Raw genomic sequence first — 14048 nt, forward strand, 5'->3', positions numbered from 1 at the left:
CAGAACGTTTGGTGGGGGCTAAGTGGTCTTACTAGGCTGCACATTTCTGTGGCTTAGTCCGTAAATGAAACGAAGCCCTGCAAAATTTATGATCTGCCTGATGGGCAGGGATAGTTTTTTCTCCTAAGTCGGTCTCTGCTCTACCTCTATCGCATGCAATCGGTGTCTGGCCACGTACGTGTGTCTGTCCCCTGCAGAACCGGACACACGGCTGCCCCAGCTCACAAACCCCTCGTGTCGCTACAGATCTTAAATCTGCAAAAAGTCACAAAATGATCGAGTTCTCCAAGACCCAGGGAACACTGTCAGCCGCTGCTCTGGCTGGCTGCAGATACATGTGCACAACCACGCGCACGTGTGCGCCGCCCGGTTTGGGGGGCTGCGCGTCGAAGGCTTTGGCAGGAAAGCTGATGCACAGCTTGAGAGTAACACAGCTAGGTGAAGGCAGGGGAAAAACTGGATTTAGCTTCATGTTGGACTAAGTAAGAGAAGCCAAACAAGATGCAAGAACCACACAATCAACTAGAAATGGAGAGAAGAGGAAAGATGCGTACTAGAGATGCGATACTAGTTAGGGAGAGGAGGGAGGCGAGGCTGCAGCCTGGGGGTAAGGAGAAAGAGAAGACACTGAACTAATTAAATCCCCTGGCTGTGGGCTGGAGCATTGCAGGCTGATGGAGCAGGAAGGCTTCAGGGGGGCTGAGCTCCTGCTGGGTGGCCTGATGCAGCGGTGGGACATGCAGGAAGATGCAGCAGGGTTGCAAACCAGGACAGGAGAGTTCAGCAGCCCCCCGAGACCAGGTGGGTCCCGCTGGTGACCGTCGGCAGGGCGTGGAGCGCATCGCCCCTGGCCGGGAAGGAAAGCATCCAAGGAAAGCAATGCTGGAGCAGCAAATGCTGCGGGAGGAGTGGCACCAGCAGAGGACTTCCACGCCAGGCTGATCAGTGCTCAGCGAAGGGGAGGAGGAGGCTCTCATGCGAAAGCAATTTCACTGGACAGAAAAGGCAGCAGTAAACGGAGCCCGTTTCCCGGCCCACCAAGGGGGAAGGAGCTGGGAGTGGGGATGCGGGTTTGAGCAAGAATTGCCTTAGGTGGGGGATGGAGAGAGAAGACACTTCTGGACAGCAAGCCCCTGCAGACTTTCTGCTCATGGAGGGAGGAGAAGACGCAGCTCCTCGCAGCGCTCCTTGCCAGCACTACAGCAGCACGCTCTTACCTCTAAAGGACTGGCAAAGAGCTTGGGCAAAGGGGAAGAAAATAATTGCAAAGCAGAGGTTTAAAAACCCATTAGAAAGAAGCAAGTTGCTGCTGTGTGCTGCCGCTGTGCTACACTCAGGGCCCGTCGGCTCCTCCTGGGGCCTGCGCTCACTGGGGCTGCTCTGAGACAGTTCTGCAAGTTCGCTGCCTCTTGTCAAGGAGCCGCACTCGCGGCTGGGCCAGGCGAGAGGAGGGTGCCGGGCAGCGCGGGGGGCCAGGGGTGCCTGTGCTGCTCTGGGGAGGAACCATAGCTGCCTCCACTGTGGCTGCAAGGATTAGGTCTCAGCAGCTGGAGGCCGGGGCGGGATCTTTATTCAGGGTTAAGAAGCATTAGGAAGGGATGATAAGAGTTAATCCCAGACAGGCATCTCTCAGGGCTCCGGAAATCACATCCTTCCAAATCCTCACTCCCATCGGGGTGGGCAGGGGCAGGGCAGGAGCCCAGAGCACACCGGGGCAAGCGAAGGCAGCCCGGAGATTGCCAAAGAACCAGCTGAGGACCAGCGCAGGCTCCAGCCCCTCCTGCCACCAGTGCCGGGAGGGCAGAGCCAGAGGGCTGCTGCCCAAGGGGAGAGCCTTTGCCCCATCCTGCACCTCTTTCACCTGGGTGCCCGGGAGCCACCAGGTACCACGGCACCTCCCCAAGTGCCCTGCTCCGCCCCAGGCGGCTCCGCTCTGTTCACTTGCTCCCAACTCAGCCGACCCCTCAAGCTTTGCCTGCGCTCTCCTTCTGCCTTCCCGCCCTGCGGCCTCAGTCCTGTTCCCCCGGCCGCGTTTCCCACGCGGCCCCCAGCCCCTCCCCACCCTCCCGACCTGTGGCAGGAGCTCCTGTGGAGCCCCCGAACTTCACTAGCCCTATGCCCATCCCCGTCCCTGTCTCCGAGAGCAGCCGACACAGGCTGGGAAAGGAACGGCTCATACCAGCAATGAGATCAGGGCAGCGATAGACGCCCGCTCCTGTTAATAATTAATAGCTGGTACAGATTCTCTTTTTTTTTAAGTGACACTCCTTCCCTCCACCAGCGCCACCTAGACCATCCTTCCAAGTTCAGTTCAACAATTAACCTCCCGCTGATGAGGCAAGCTGAGCAGCTGGGCAGAGGCCTCCGTCAGCTGCAGGAGAAGAGGGGCTTTCGGAGCAGCTCTCTGCGGCGGCGGGAGAGGTGCTGCCGTGACAGGGCTTGGCGTGAGCCACGGGAGCAGCCCCTGCCTTGCCCCCAGCGACCAGCTCAGCCGCACAGCGCAGGATCCCAAGGAGCCCGCAGCGCGCTGCCTGGGCACGGGGCGGAGGCGATGGCTGGGTGGGCTCCCCGTGCTGCCGCGGGCCCCAGTGCAGCGTGCGGCCGCTTACCGTTACTGTGGTTGCCCGTCTGGAGGGAGGCGGGTGGCTGCAGGCTGCCCCCCAGGGACCCGTAGCCACGGTAGCTGTAGTTCAGGCTTCCATTGATGTAGACCGGGTCTTGGGAGTAAGATGACGCTGGCAGTGAATAGGAGGAGTGGGTGATGGCTGTGGAGTCTCTGGAGTGCTGCTTGTCTAGAGCGATCGGTTCGTCCTGCATGGGGGAAATACAGACTTAGTCCAGCGAGGAGCCCGGCCGTCCTCTGCGGCCGGTGGGAGGGACGGTGCGGGGACGCCTGGTCTCCCACAGCTGCAACGTGGCCAGCACAAACCAGCGTCCCCGGCCCCGCTGGCCTGAGTCTCAGGATGAACCACGGAGCCCTGTTCTGCAGCCCTCTGACTTTTAGAAAGGCTTGTAAAAATGCTTTGCCAAATTGCTCAGAAACTTCTCTTATTTTCCTCACACCCACCTCCGGCTGTGAGCACCATACCTGGGAGGTCTGGTAGATCTCCAGCCGCATCCTCTTGGCTGCTTTCCGCGTTTCGCTCTCGCAGGCGGCGGCCAGGATGTTCTCCGCCATGGCCGAGGTCAGGTGCGGTGGTGTGGGCCTGGTCTGCGGGGACACAAGCAGAGAAGGTGCTCAGGGACCTGCTGCCCCGGGAGCGGTGGCGAGCGGCAGAGCAGTGGGTGGCCACTCACCATCTCCATCCCATTCTTCTTCATGCGGCGGCAGGACTTGAGGTAGGTGCGGATGCGCTTGCGTGCCCGCTCCTGGAACTCAGGGAACTGCCGGCTGCAGGACTCGATGATGGCCTGGATCTTCTCCTTGGGCTGCTTGGAGATGGGAACCATCCGGTCCAGGTTCTCATCCACGAAAAGGCGCACAAACATCTGCAATGGAGAAGACAGACGGTGGGAACACCGAGATGGGAGGTGGACGGGCTCGCCCTCCCCATGGAGCCCTCCTTACGTTGAAGGCCTTTAGCCTCTCCGGGTCCATCCCCTCCGAGTCATTTATCTTATCGTTGTCTTCATGGTCATCGTGGTCATCATCATCTTCGTCGGCCGTGGGGGCCCTGCCCACAGTCAGGTCCTCGGGGCAGCCGCTGACCTCTGTCTTGATGGAGTCGTAGCTGCCGGAGCTGTACGGAGGGGACTGAGAGGAGACGGGGGTTACCGCAAGCAGCCCTCGCCTGCCCGCCCCTGCCCATGGTCACAAGGAAAAAGCCCCTTCTCCTTGGCTCACTGCTTCTGGCCCATCTCCTGATGTCCCCCTGCAACCCAGGGAGATGAACCCGTGGACGGGCTCCTCCAAGTGCCAGCTCCTGCCTGCTCGGGGCAGGGGGGGACACGGCGGCCTCAGGGACTGTGCGATGGCCCAAAGTGCAGGCAGCGCGGCTCTGGCTGTGGGGGCTGTGGCTCTGCCTGACCCTGCAGGAAACGCTGCCCGGACCCAGCGGGAATGGGCTCCTCCTTGCACGGCGGCAGCGGCACAGCCGGTCAGGGGTGAGGCAAGCCCACTGCAGAACCCCGGCTCTGGGGCAGGCAGGGCACGGGGGATGCTCCATGGCTCTCCCAAACCATCCCTCCCTCTCTCCCTCCCTCTGCCAACTGCTCGCTCGGCGCTTGGGCCGATTTCTGCTGAGCAGCAGCAGCCTCAAGGCTGGAGCACGGCCAGGCACCGCTGCTCTGCCGCAGCAGCAGCGGGCGAGTGTGGCACTCGTCTGTCCTTCCCTCCCTACAAGGGAAAAGCTCCCAGCCCCGCCGCACCCCCAGTGCTTTCCTGGCCCAGGGGCAGGAGCCGCATCCCTGCCTGGCCTCGGGCGCCTCACGTGCGGTTGCTCCCAGTGTGCCATGCCCCGCACCAGCTCCGGCCAGGGATGCGCGGCCGCCCTGTCTCACCCAGCCCTGCCGGCGGCCGCTGCAGCCTGGGCCATACCTCTGCCGTGGTCTTCACCGCGTACTTGACCCTGCTGCGCAGCCCGTCGGCGCTGCAGCTGTCCGACTGGTAGGAAGGGGTGACGTGGGCAGGCGCGAGCTTGTCGCAGAGGTTGATGGGCTGGTCGTCGGCAGAGGCGGTGAAGTCCATGGGGGCTGCGGTGCCATTCCCGTTCATTTCGGGGAAGGCGCTGTCGCCCTGTGTGCTGCTGGATGTGGAGGGGTTCAGGGTGGAGGAGCCATTCCCGCTGCAGCTCTCTGACGAGGAGTCATCTGCAAGGAAGGACGTGTGGTCACCCCCGTGGTGCCCTGGGACCATGTCCCCAAGGTGGGTGAGTGGCTCTGCCCCCCACGGCGCCAGCCTCCCCCACCTGCGGGACCACCGGCACGTGCAGCATGGATGTGCCACTGCTTAGAAAGCCCCTGCACGGCCAGGGCTGCTCCGGCCTCACATAGTGGGTGAGTCGCAGCGAGTGCCGCCGGGAGCCGGGCTGGCACAGCCACGCTTCAGGCCCTGGGATGCAGCGAATGGAGGGACAGACGCCGGCACCCGCGGCTGCAGGGCCATCGTCGCACAGCTCCGCTCCCTCGTCCCTCGCAGCACGCCGGACGCTGCTGTGCTCTGCGCGCCCATCCCTCCAGCAGGTGACAGTCCCTGCGCCTCCGCCTGGGGCCGCAGCGCCCGGGCTTGAATAAGAACTTTGGAATTTGGTCCTTTTCGGTTTCTGTTTGCATTGCAGGGAGGAGAAAGGGGCATTGCCTCTCCCCGCTGGATCCCTTGCCTGCCTGCGCAGTCGTCCCAACCCTGTGTGGGAAGCGACAAGCTCCAGCACTGGTGGCTCGGGGACACGCTGCTCTGCAGAGCGCTGGGGTGTGGGGACAGCACACGAGGACAGGCTCGCTTGGGTGGGAAAACCCTGAGTTCGTGCCGCCTGGAAGCAGCGTTAGGAGCTCTGTTCACAGCGGGCACACCACCCGGCAAGGTTCCTCGGCACGCTGCTGTGGGGAGGGGGCAGGGGCTGCATGGATGTCCCTCCTGTCCCACTCAAAGCTCAAGTGACCTCCGACACCCTACATGGACACTCCTGCTTCCCTGTTTCCACACGCCCCAGAGCCATCCCCACGGCAGCTGCCAGCCACCCCGTTCCCCCCCACCCGAACAGGCAGAGCCCGTGGCCCAGGGGCCCGGCTACGGCAGTGCCAGGCACACCCGGCGCACTGCCCGGCTCCTGCTCGGTCTTCTCGGTTACATTCACGTCCCCAGGTCCCGGCACCGTCCCCCTGCCCGTGTATAGCTCCCACCATGCCGGCCTCCCGCCTCGCACTGCTCCAAAGAACAGCCTGGCCGTGTCAGAGAGCCCGGCCCTGCCTGCACCCAGCCCTGCCTGCACCCAGCCCTGCCTGCACCCAGCCCTGCCTGCCTGCACCCGGCCAAAGAGCCCAGCCCTGGGGCCAGGCACGACATTTTCAAACTGCTCAGCCCGTTTCCCCTTCCCTCCCCCTCGCTGCAGTAAATCCTTTATTTCATTAGGTGCCTCCGCGAGAGGGAAAGGGCGAAGCACGTGGGGAGCCGCTTCCTGCGCGAGCGTGCGCCGGGCGGCGAACAAAGAAGCTGCCGGCAGCGACAAGCAGATGGCGGTCCCCGCGCCCGGCCCGCGCCGCCGCAGGACAATGGGGTCGGGCTGCGGGGTGGCCCCGGCCTGTGCCAATAGCTCCGGGCACATGGGTGCCAGGTCCAAAGGTGTGCGGGCGCGGGGTGGCGGGACGCTGCTGAGCTGCTGCCACCCACCCTCCTCCTCCTCCCCCACTGGCACCCGCGGGAAACTTTAATGAGAGGCTCGGCGAGTGCTCCTGTGACCCTGCAGCAGCCCAGGACTTTGTATTCCTTAAAATAAACAGACTTGAGGACACTCGGGCATCCAAGCCAACCGTGGGGGCTGGCCGGGGCTGCCACCGCCTGTCCCCAGCCGCCCTGCCACGGGCGCCAGTGCTTGCTGCCCAGCCTCGCGCCGGTGCCAAGGCTGCTCCCAGCCCCGCAAGCCCCCAAATTTAAAGGTCCCCACTCGAGCTCCCCACGCAGCAGAGCTCCCTCCCCCTCCTTTCCCTTGCACTGATCCACTTATTCGTCTGAGCAATGACCAGAGCTGACCTAATCCCCGGGGTGGTGTTTATGTGCCGGGTGCTCCGGGCCGGTGGCAGGCGTCACTCTCCCCGGCACGGGGCTGGCTCCCGGCAGAAGCCCTTGCTCCCGGCCGGGGCCGAGCGCTGGCTCTGCGTGCTGGGGAGTGCGGGGTGCCGGGGGAGCTCAGCAGCCAGCACCACCCGGGGGCACCCTCCGAGCGACCCCTCAGGACCAGCTCTGGTCTGCTGGCCCGGAGCTGCAGTGGTGGGGCTCCGGCGGGCGGCTGCAGCCCGGACCACAGCAGCAGGGCGTTTGCTGCTGGCTCAGCCCAGCCCAGAGGGGCAGGATGCCAGGGGCACTGCCACCTCCTGCCCCCACACCCCTCCTGTCCCAGGGCATCGGGGGCTGGTGGTCTCAGGCCCCCGCGGGTTTTGCTCTCCAGCCCAGCTTGCCCAGCTCAGCTCCCGCACCAGCGCATGCTCCTTGGGTCTCTCTGTCCCAGCCAGGCTGCTGCACCTCTGCCCCATGCACACCTTGCCGGGGTGCGTGGCCAGACCCACCACCGGCACTCTGTGCCCTTGGCGTGGGCGCAGGAGTGGTGCTGGCTCGGCCGCGGCCCCGCGCAGCAGCGGGCAGGTGGCTGGGGGCATGGAGGCCTCCCTGCCCGTGGGATGGCGGCCGTCCCTCCCCCTGCTCCGCTCTCCGCGCCAGGCGAGACGGGGCTCCCAGAGGGAGGCTCCAGCCTCATCCAGCGATGCCTCTCAGAAGGATTAAGGAGAATTATTCCCGTGCGCGGAGGCACGAGCCGCACGCCAGGCCCCGCCGTCAGCCCGGGCACAGCCACAGCAACAGCGCCGCGCCGCAGGGCCAATCAGCGCCCGTCCCGCAGGCCAATGGCAGGGACCTGTGCCGGCTCCTGGGGCGGCAAGCAGCCCCCGGCACGGCTGCCTGCACAGAGCGGGGGCCGGGGGCCCTCCGTGCCACGAAACCCCCCGCCAGGCAAAGGGGACCAAGAGAAGCGGCCCCTGGGAGAAGCCTGTGCGGGTGCCCTGAGCATCCCCGATCTGCCCCATCACATCCCCAACCTGCCCCGGGCATCCCCAATCTGCCCTGAGCACCCCCAGTCCTCCCTGGGCATCCCGCTCTTTGCCCATCCACTTCCAGCCTCCCCAAGGCCACCAGCTCTGCCCCCGGTCCCTGCAGCTCCCGTCCCTGTCGGCAGTGCCAGTGCCGCTGGGCAGGGTCCTGGGGGTGAGGTCTGGATCTCCCGACTCCTCAATGTCTTGTGGGTTTTTTTGTGTTGCACGAAACAGACACAGCAGCTGCAAATCAGGTTTCTACCCAACTCTGCTGCATTTATGAACCTTGGGTTTGCTACAGCCAAAACCTATCGAAAACAAAGAGGAAGATGTGTCTAGGAACCTGTCCAGGCGGAATGAGAAAATGAAATGCGAATCTAACGTAAGGACCAGCACCTACTGCAAGAACAATTTAGTTTAAACCAAGGATGAAAGTAAGTAAATAATGACGTCTGTAAACCCGCTAGCTACAGATAATTTTCTTATTTCTACTTTTTTACAGGTTATGCCCTCCCATAAGCTCCGCATATAAAGTGGTGGATTAATCTCAGTCTTGTAGGCAGAGAAAAGGCCACAAATTCAGATTGCCGATGTCCTTGGGTCTGAACGGGAATGGCTTCGGGCAGCTTAAAACCCCAGATGGGCTCAGGAGGGAGCGCTGCGCTCTCCTGGTTGGCGGGGATGGGACGGGATGGTGCCAGTGCCGGCGCCGGTGCCGCTCCGAGGCAGCTTTGCTGGGGCATCTCCAGCCCATGGCCAGCCCCGAGCAGCGGCTGGGACACCCTGCAGCAAAATGGGACCTGGGGGAGAGGGAGCAGGAGCCCTCCCACCTTGAGCGCCGGGACCGGGTTTACGCTCCTGCTCTGCCGACGGCAGCTGCGGCAGGACGCCAAGGAGCGGCGGGGCTGGGTTGGCCGCGCTCCCAGAGAATCACCGTTTCGGTAAAACCCACCAAACTTCTGAGCTTGGAGAGGTTTTCCACAGACTCCCAGCGAGTGCCCAAAACACACGTAACGAGCAGGGCTCCAGCAGCAGCAGGCGAGCAAGGCCAGGCTGCGCAGCCATGAATATATTCATTATCAACCAGCACGAGCCTGGTGAGCTCCCTGCTCGCGGCTGGAGCTTGGCTGCATGAGGAGCCCCTCTAATGAGGATAATTGGGAGCCCCCCTGCTCCACCCCCGTGCCCTAATTGAAGCAGATGGAACTGTAAAAACAATGTCACTTCTAACCGGTTTGATCTTTCGGTCAGAAAATGGAATATTTCATTCTCCTGTTTAATCCCTGGAGCCGGGGCTCCAGGGGCTGAAGGTGGAGGAGACCCCGGCCCCGTGCAGGTGATGCCGGCAAGGCCGGAGAGCCCAATGGAGGCCACCCAGCCCCATGGCCCCTGGAGCATGGCCCTCCTCGGCCCCATCGCAGAGGCCAGGGGAGCCTGGCGAGCGGCGAGGCCAGCGAGGAGGCCATGGGGAAGCCGCCTCGTGCCTCTGCTGTGGCCTCAGCCTCTCCCCGGCAGCGCCCAGCCCAGGAGAGCGAGAAGCAAAATGGCTTCTTGGGCTGCGGTGCTAGGGGAGGAGGGGATCAGTCACTTATTAAATGAATTAATCAGGGCTCAGCGTTTTCATTTTGAAGAGGCTGCTGGATTATCCTTGATTTCTGTGCCGCTGGATTTGTGGAGATCAGGAGGGGAAGGGGCGATTTCCAACACCTGCTCCCCAGGAGATTTTACGGCAGGGAAGTGGTTGGGTTTAACGTCTCTGTCGGCGAAGGCCACCGCGCCGCTCTCCAAAGGCAGAGTTAAAGATGAATGGGGCAAATTGTTCCTCCTCCTGTCACATCTCCAGAGCGGAGACAAAACCTCTTTTGACTCAGAAAACAATGAGCTTATGTAAGAGCCAGCGGCCCACGGAAACCTCGCCGCAGCCCCGCACCGCACGGCAGGCCAGGGGCCGCCCGGCCCTGCCCGCGCCCCACCGCGGCGGGAGCCCCCGGCCAGCACCGGGACGGCACTCCCTCGGCCACTGCCTGCGTGGCCTCAGGTGCTGTGGCCACCACCGGGTCCCACCAGTGACCCTCGGTCCCCCGTGGACCGCCGTGGAGCCACCAGCCGTGGCCCTGCCTGCTCTGCCTGCCCACGGCCAGCGGGGCGAGGGCAGAGGTTGTTGCTCCCACCTGAGACTCCCCATCGCTACGGGAGGGGTCTGCCCTCTTTCTACTCCGCCGTGGCACCAGCACGGGCTGGAGCTGTACACCCAGCCTGAGAGCGGCTGTCAGGAGGGCGCAGAGCATCCCACCGCCGCCTGCCTGGAACAACAGCCAGGAAGATGAAAAGTGCCATAAATTATTCACTCACAAAAGAGACGAGAAGGGGGAAGAAGGGGAGGAGGAAAGCCTGCGAGGAAGGGATACTTAATACAAATTAGAGAGACTGAGTGGGAAGAGGGGCCCCACGGGGGGCCATGGCTGGGTGGCAGCACCGCATTCATTAGGCGCAAGCAAGCGGCGCCCCGGGGCTCCCGCACCCACAACCGGGCCGTGAGCGGCAGGAGAGGCCCCGGCCGTGCCGGCTGCCGTGGCTGCCCTGGCCGCACACCGGTCGCATGGCCGGAGCACGAAGCCCGTTTTCTCCAGGTCCTGCCCAGCTGATTGCCTCCAAGACGCATAAGAAAGCAAAAAGAAATGTTGCTGGGGGACATGGAGTGGTGGGGCTGGCCAGTGTCCAGTTAAGGCGCTCTATTTCCTGTCTTCCTTCGTTAATGCAAACCTCGTTATGTCCCACACAAAGTGTCCACCCTCCACCCTCCCTCCCTGGGTCCCTGCCTTCGACCAGAGCCCTCCACGAGCCAGACATCTGGCACGGCTGGACACAATGCGCGTCCGCAGGCAAGCTCGGCCGGACAAGGCAGCGCTGTGCGGCCAGCTCCCCCTCCCTCGGCATGAAAGGTGCCCCCCGGTGCCGTCTCCCCCCGGCTCCACTGCCCAGCCAGAGGGAGCAGCTCCCTCCGGCACCGGGACCCCACTGCGCTGGCCCCGTGACGGACATTTTCCCATGCACCAAAGCTCAGCAGCTCCCGCTGCAGAAAGCAGCCTTGCCACAAACACACTCTGTTGCTCGGTTTTCCCGTGTCCTCCCGACCCCCATCCCTCCCACCGCTGCTCCTCCAGCCACCTCGCTGCTCCAGGGGTGCTTGAGCCGGGAGCCAGCCCTCACCCGCAGCAGGGAAGGAGGTGGCGCAGACCAAGCCTCTCCTTGTGTCACCGCTGCTGGCAGCCACCCGGATCCCGCCGCAGGGAGGGGACACGCCACGGCCCCGTGCTGCCCGGGCACTGCCTCTCCCGGCGCCAAACAAACGGGTTTGGTGGCTTTGGGCAGGGTTGACGCTGAGCTGGTGCCTCCAGCACAGCCCTGCCACCAGAGAGACCCTGCTGCTCACCCCCAGTCCTTTGGGCAGGACAGAGTGGGGACCGTCCCCAAGCCACTGGGCTCCGCACCCCTCCCAGGCAAGGGACACACAGCGGGGCTCACCCTGCTGTCCCCGCTCACCCCTTCGGCTGGCGGTGCTCAATTTGGGAAGGAAGGTGGGGCACAGGTGGTGCTAGCTGCCCAGTAGCCCGGTGATCCTCTCTGCCCTGGACCAAGGAAGAGCCCCCCAAAACTCTGCTTCGTGCACCAGCAAGACGAACCAACTGACTCGGCAGAGCCCGCACCAGCCCGGGAGGGAGTCCCGAGCCGAGTTCGGTGAGACAGGCTTGGGAAGCCACCACGGCCCCACAGCGTTTGTGCTGCACTTCTCAGCCTTGCGGCAGAAAAGAGCTGCTGCAGGAAAGAGCTGTCTGCTCTTCAAAAGATGCCAAAAGGAGGGTGTTTATCGCTGGCCAGGGTCTTTGCTCAGGAAGAGCAGATGTGCCCCTGGAAGAGGTGATGGGGAATGGAGTCACCAGCCCAGACCGCTCAGGCAGGGCAAGGACGCGCTTGCTGACTTCTACTGCGGGGACAGCACGGCATGGGGACACCCGGGGGAGAGAGGAGATATATGCCTAAGAAAAGTAAGATAAGGTCATGTCTAGCTGCTGTAAGGCCTGGATGATGGTCCTAGTCTTGTTTAGGCTCTGAGCTAGGGCTTCTGGGAGCGTGAAATCCAACCCCGGTGCAAGAAGCCCTGAAAACAGTGAGGATTTTGCAGCCTGGGAAAAGCAAGGGTCTTGGGGCTCGCTGACCACCTCTTGCAATGGCCAGCCGTCAGATGGCTGTCCGTGCGTCTGCCGGGCCTCCCCTGTGGCTGGCAAAGGTGCGTTTGTGTTCACCTGGAGCAGGGACGGGGCCGGCCGAGGAAAGCCCCGGCGGTGGAGGGGAACCGGGAACCACGCGACACCCGACGCCACCCGTGGTAAGTGACCCTGCTTCGGCGAAGTGAGGAGGATGCCATCGCCCCGCGGTCGGGTACCAGACGTCGGGGCGGTGCAGGAGTGGAGCAGGGTGTCACGGCTGCCCTGGGGATGGAGCCTGGTGTGCGGCTGGTGTGTGGGGTCCTGCAGGCAGGAGCTGAGCTCGCTGTGCAGGCACGGGCTTGGCTTCTGGTCTGCACTGGGCAAGAGGGCTGCTCTCCTCCTCAGAAAGCGCTCTGCTAGGTCAGTGGTTCAGGGAACCTGGTGACGTGCAGCACATCGTGGGCATCTCGCCAAATAACGGTGGTGTGACCCAGAGCCGCGGGATGCGTGCCATGCCAGAAGACAGACTGCTGTGCTGGGGTCGGCTCGGTGCTGTCCCTGCCGGTCCCAGGGCAGGGTGTCCAGAGGAGCGATGTGCCCTACCTGCTCCCGGGATGGCGTCCTGAAATAACGCCTGCCTGCATGTCCTTCAGGTCCCTCCTTGGAGCACTCCTGAAAGATGTCCCCAACACCCGGGACGCCTCAAGGGATGCCCCCGAAGAGCGCGTGCCTTCACAGTTAAGTAGGTTAAGAAAGTCCTTTCTCCAAGGTCTGGATTAGCCACTGCTGCTCCAGGCAGAACGGGCTCAGCAGGGATGCTGCCAGTCAAGGGACGACTGCACGCAAGGACCTTGGCTGGAAGGGGATCTGCCCCAACATGGTGCCATGAAGCAACCCCATGCCCCCCATGCAGGGAAAGCAGATCTTACACCCAGGAGCTTTCCCTGCTCTTCAGAAGGATCGGGCAGGATGGGCTGAGGACCAGCAACCCCTGCCCGCGGGCTGAGTGCTGCTCCTGGGCGATGGAGCAGGATGTATGGTCAGGGACGAGGCAAGACATATCCTATTAGCAGGCAAGATGGAGGGGTCTTCTACATCAGTTCAAATGCTTTGCCATGTCATACACCGGGGTTTCGGGGGTCTGCCTCCTGCTTTCTTTTCAAGGCCACTGCACTTGCCAGCAGCTCACAGCATCCCTGTGGTGGGATACCCCGCTCAGCCCCATGCAGCAGACCAAACCAGGAGGTGTCTTGTGGATGCAGACAGGCTCTGAAGACAGACAGACTCCACAGACTCCAGCTGAAACTGCTGCAGCAAGACAGGGCCAGGCGCTGGGACCTGCGCTCAGCTGGGAGCGGGCACAGGATGCCTTCAGGGACGGTGACGGGCACAGGGGATAGCGAGACAGCGCAGCATTCAGGGTTACTTTGCTCTGAATGTGTGCTGGCTCCCACAGACGTGTCCCTCCAGGATGTCCTGCACAATAGCTCTGCTTCAGCAGCAAAGAGTTCGTGTTGATCTTGCTGTCGCTTTGGGTAGCCGCCGGCTTCCTGCGGGCACGTACGCTGTGAGCAACATCCGACGGGGAAGGGATGTTGCAGGGAGCTTCACGTTTTCCGTGCTGGGGCCCGCAGGATGAGTAACAAAGGAGAATGGAAGGAGCGAGTGTGTGTGCGTCGGCGTTGCTGCTCAGAGCTGGCCAGTGTGTCCTGCGTCCTGCCGTACGCCCGCCAACCCAGCGGGAACCCCGGCTTTGCTGCCGATGCTCTCCCAGCGGCACCTTCTCTGTCCCTTACCCACCGAAGTCATTAGATCTAATTTGTTCTCCCTGCTGTTCCAAGGGCTGACGCTGGTTGCAGCAGGGCTGTACTGGGCCAAGGTTTCCGGGCACAGAGACAAAAGAAGGTGTTGGCTTTTGTCCTAGCTGCTTTTTAGCTCTCTGAAGATTTAGCAGACACCTGCATATCAAAGCATGGGACGACGGTTCCCTGCTCTCCCGCCTCTCTGGATTTCATACTGCTCTGCTTGTATGCCATAGGAGAGCACTTGCTCCTCCCAGGCCTCTGAAAGACCTGGAGCTGGTGCTTCGGTACTTTAAACAAG

The 14048-nt window shown here is 63.0% G+C and overlaps 1 protein-coding gene across 7 annotated transcripts in view; it reads right to left on the reverse strand.

The window, feature by feature from the left end:
* NOL4L (nucleolar protein 4 like) overlaps positions 1-14048 on the reverse strand; it is a 65304-nt gene that overhangs the window by 5394 nt on the left and 45862 nt on the right. For all 7 annotated transcript variants that reach the window (XM_075166917.1, XM_075166921.1, XM_075166919.1 and 4 more), the window contains 5 exons: positions 4538-4809; positions 3569-3754; positions 3298-3489; positions 3089-3211; positions 2610-2811 (listed from right to left, as the gene is read on the reverse strand). In XM_075166917.1, coding sequence (XP_075023018.1) covers positions 2610-2811; positions 3089-3211; positions 3298-3489; positions 3569-3754; positions 4538-4809 — 975 coding nt within the window. The remainder of the gene's footprint in view (positions 1-2609; positions 2812-3088; positions 3212-3297; positions 3490-3568; positions 3755-4537; positions 4810-14048) is intronic.

Source organism: Calonectris borealis, chromosome 17 (assembly GCF_964195595.1).
Source record: "Calonectris borealis chromosome 17, bCalBor7.hap1.2, whole genome shotgun sequence".
In the NCBI taxonomy this organism is placed as follows: domain Eukaryota; kingdom Metazoa; phylum Chordata; class Aves; order Procellariiformes; family Procellariidae; genus Calonectris; species Calonectris borealis.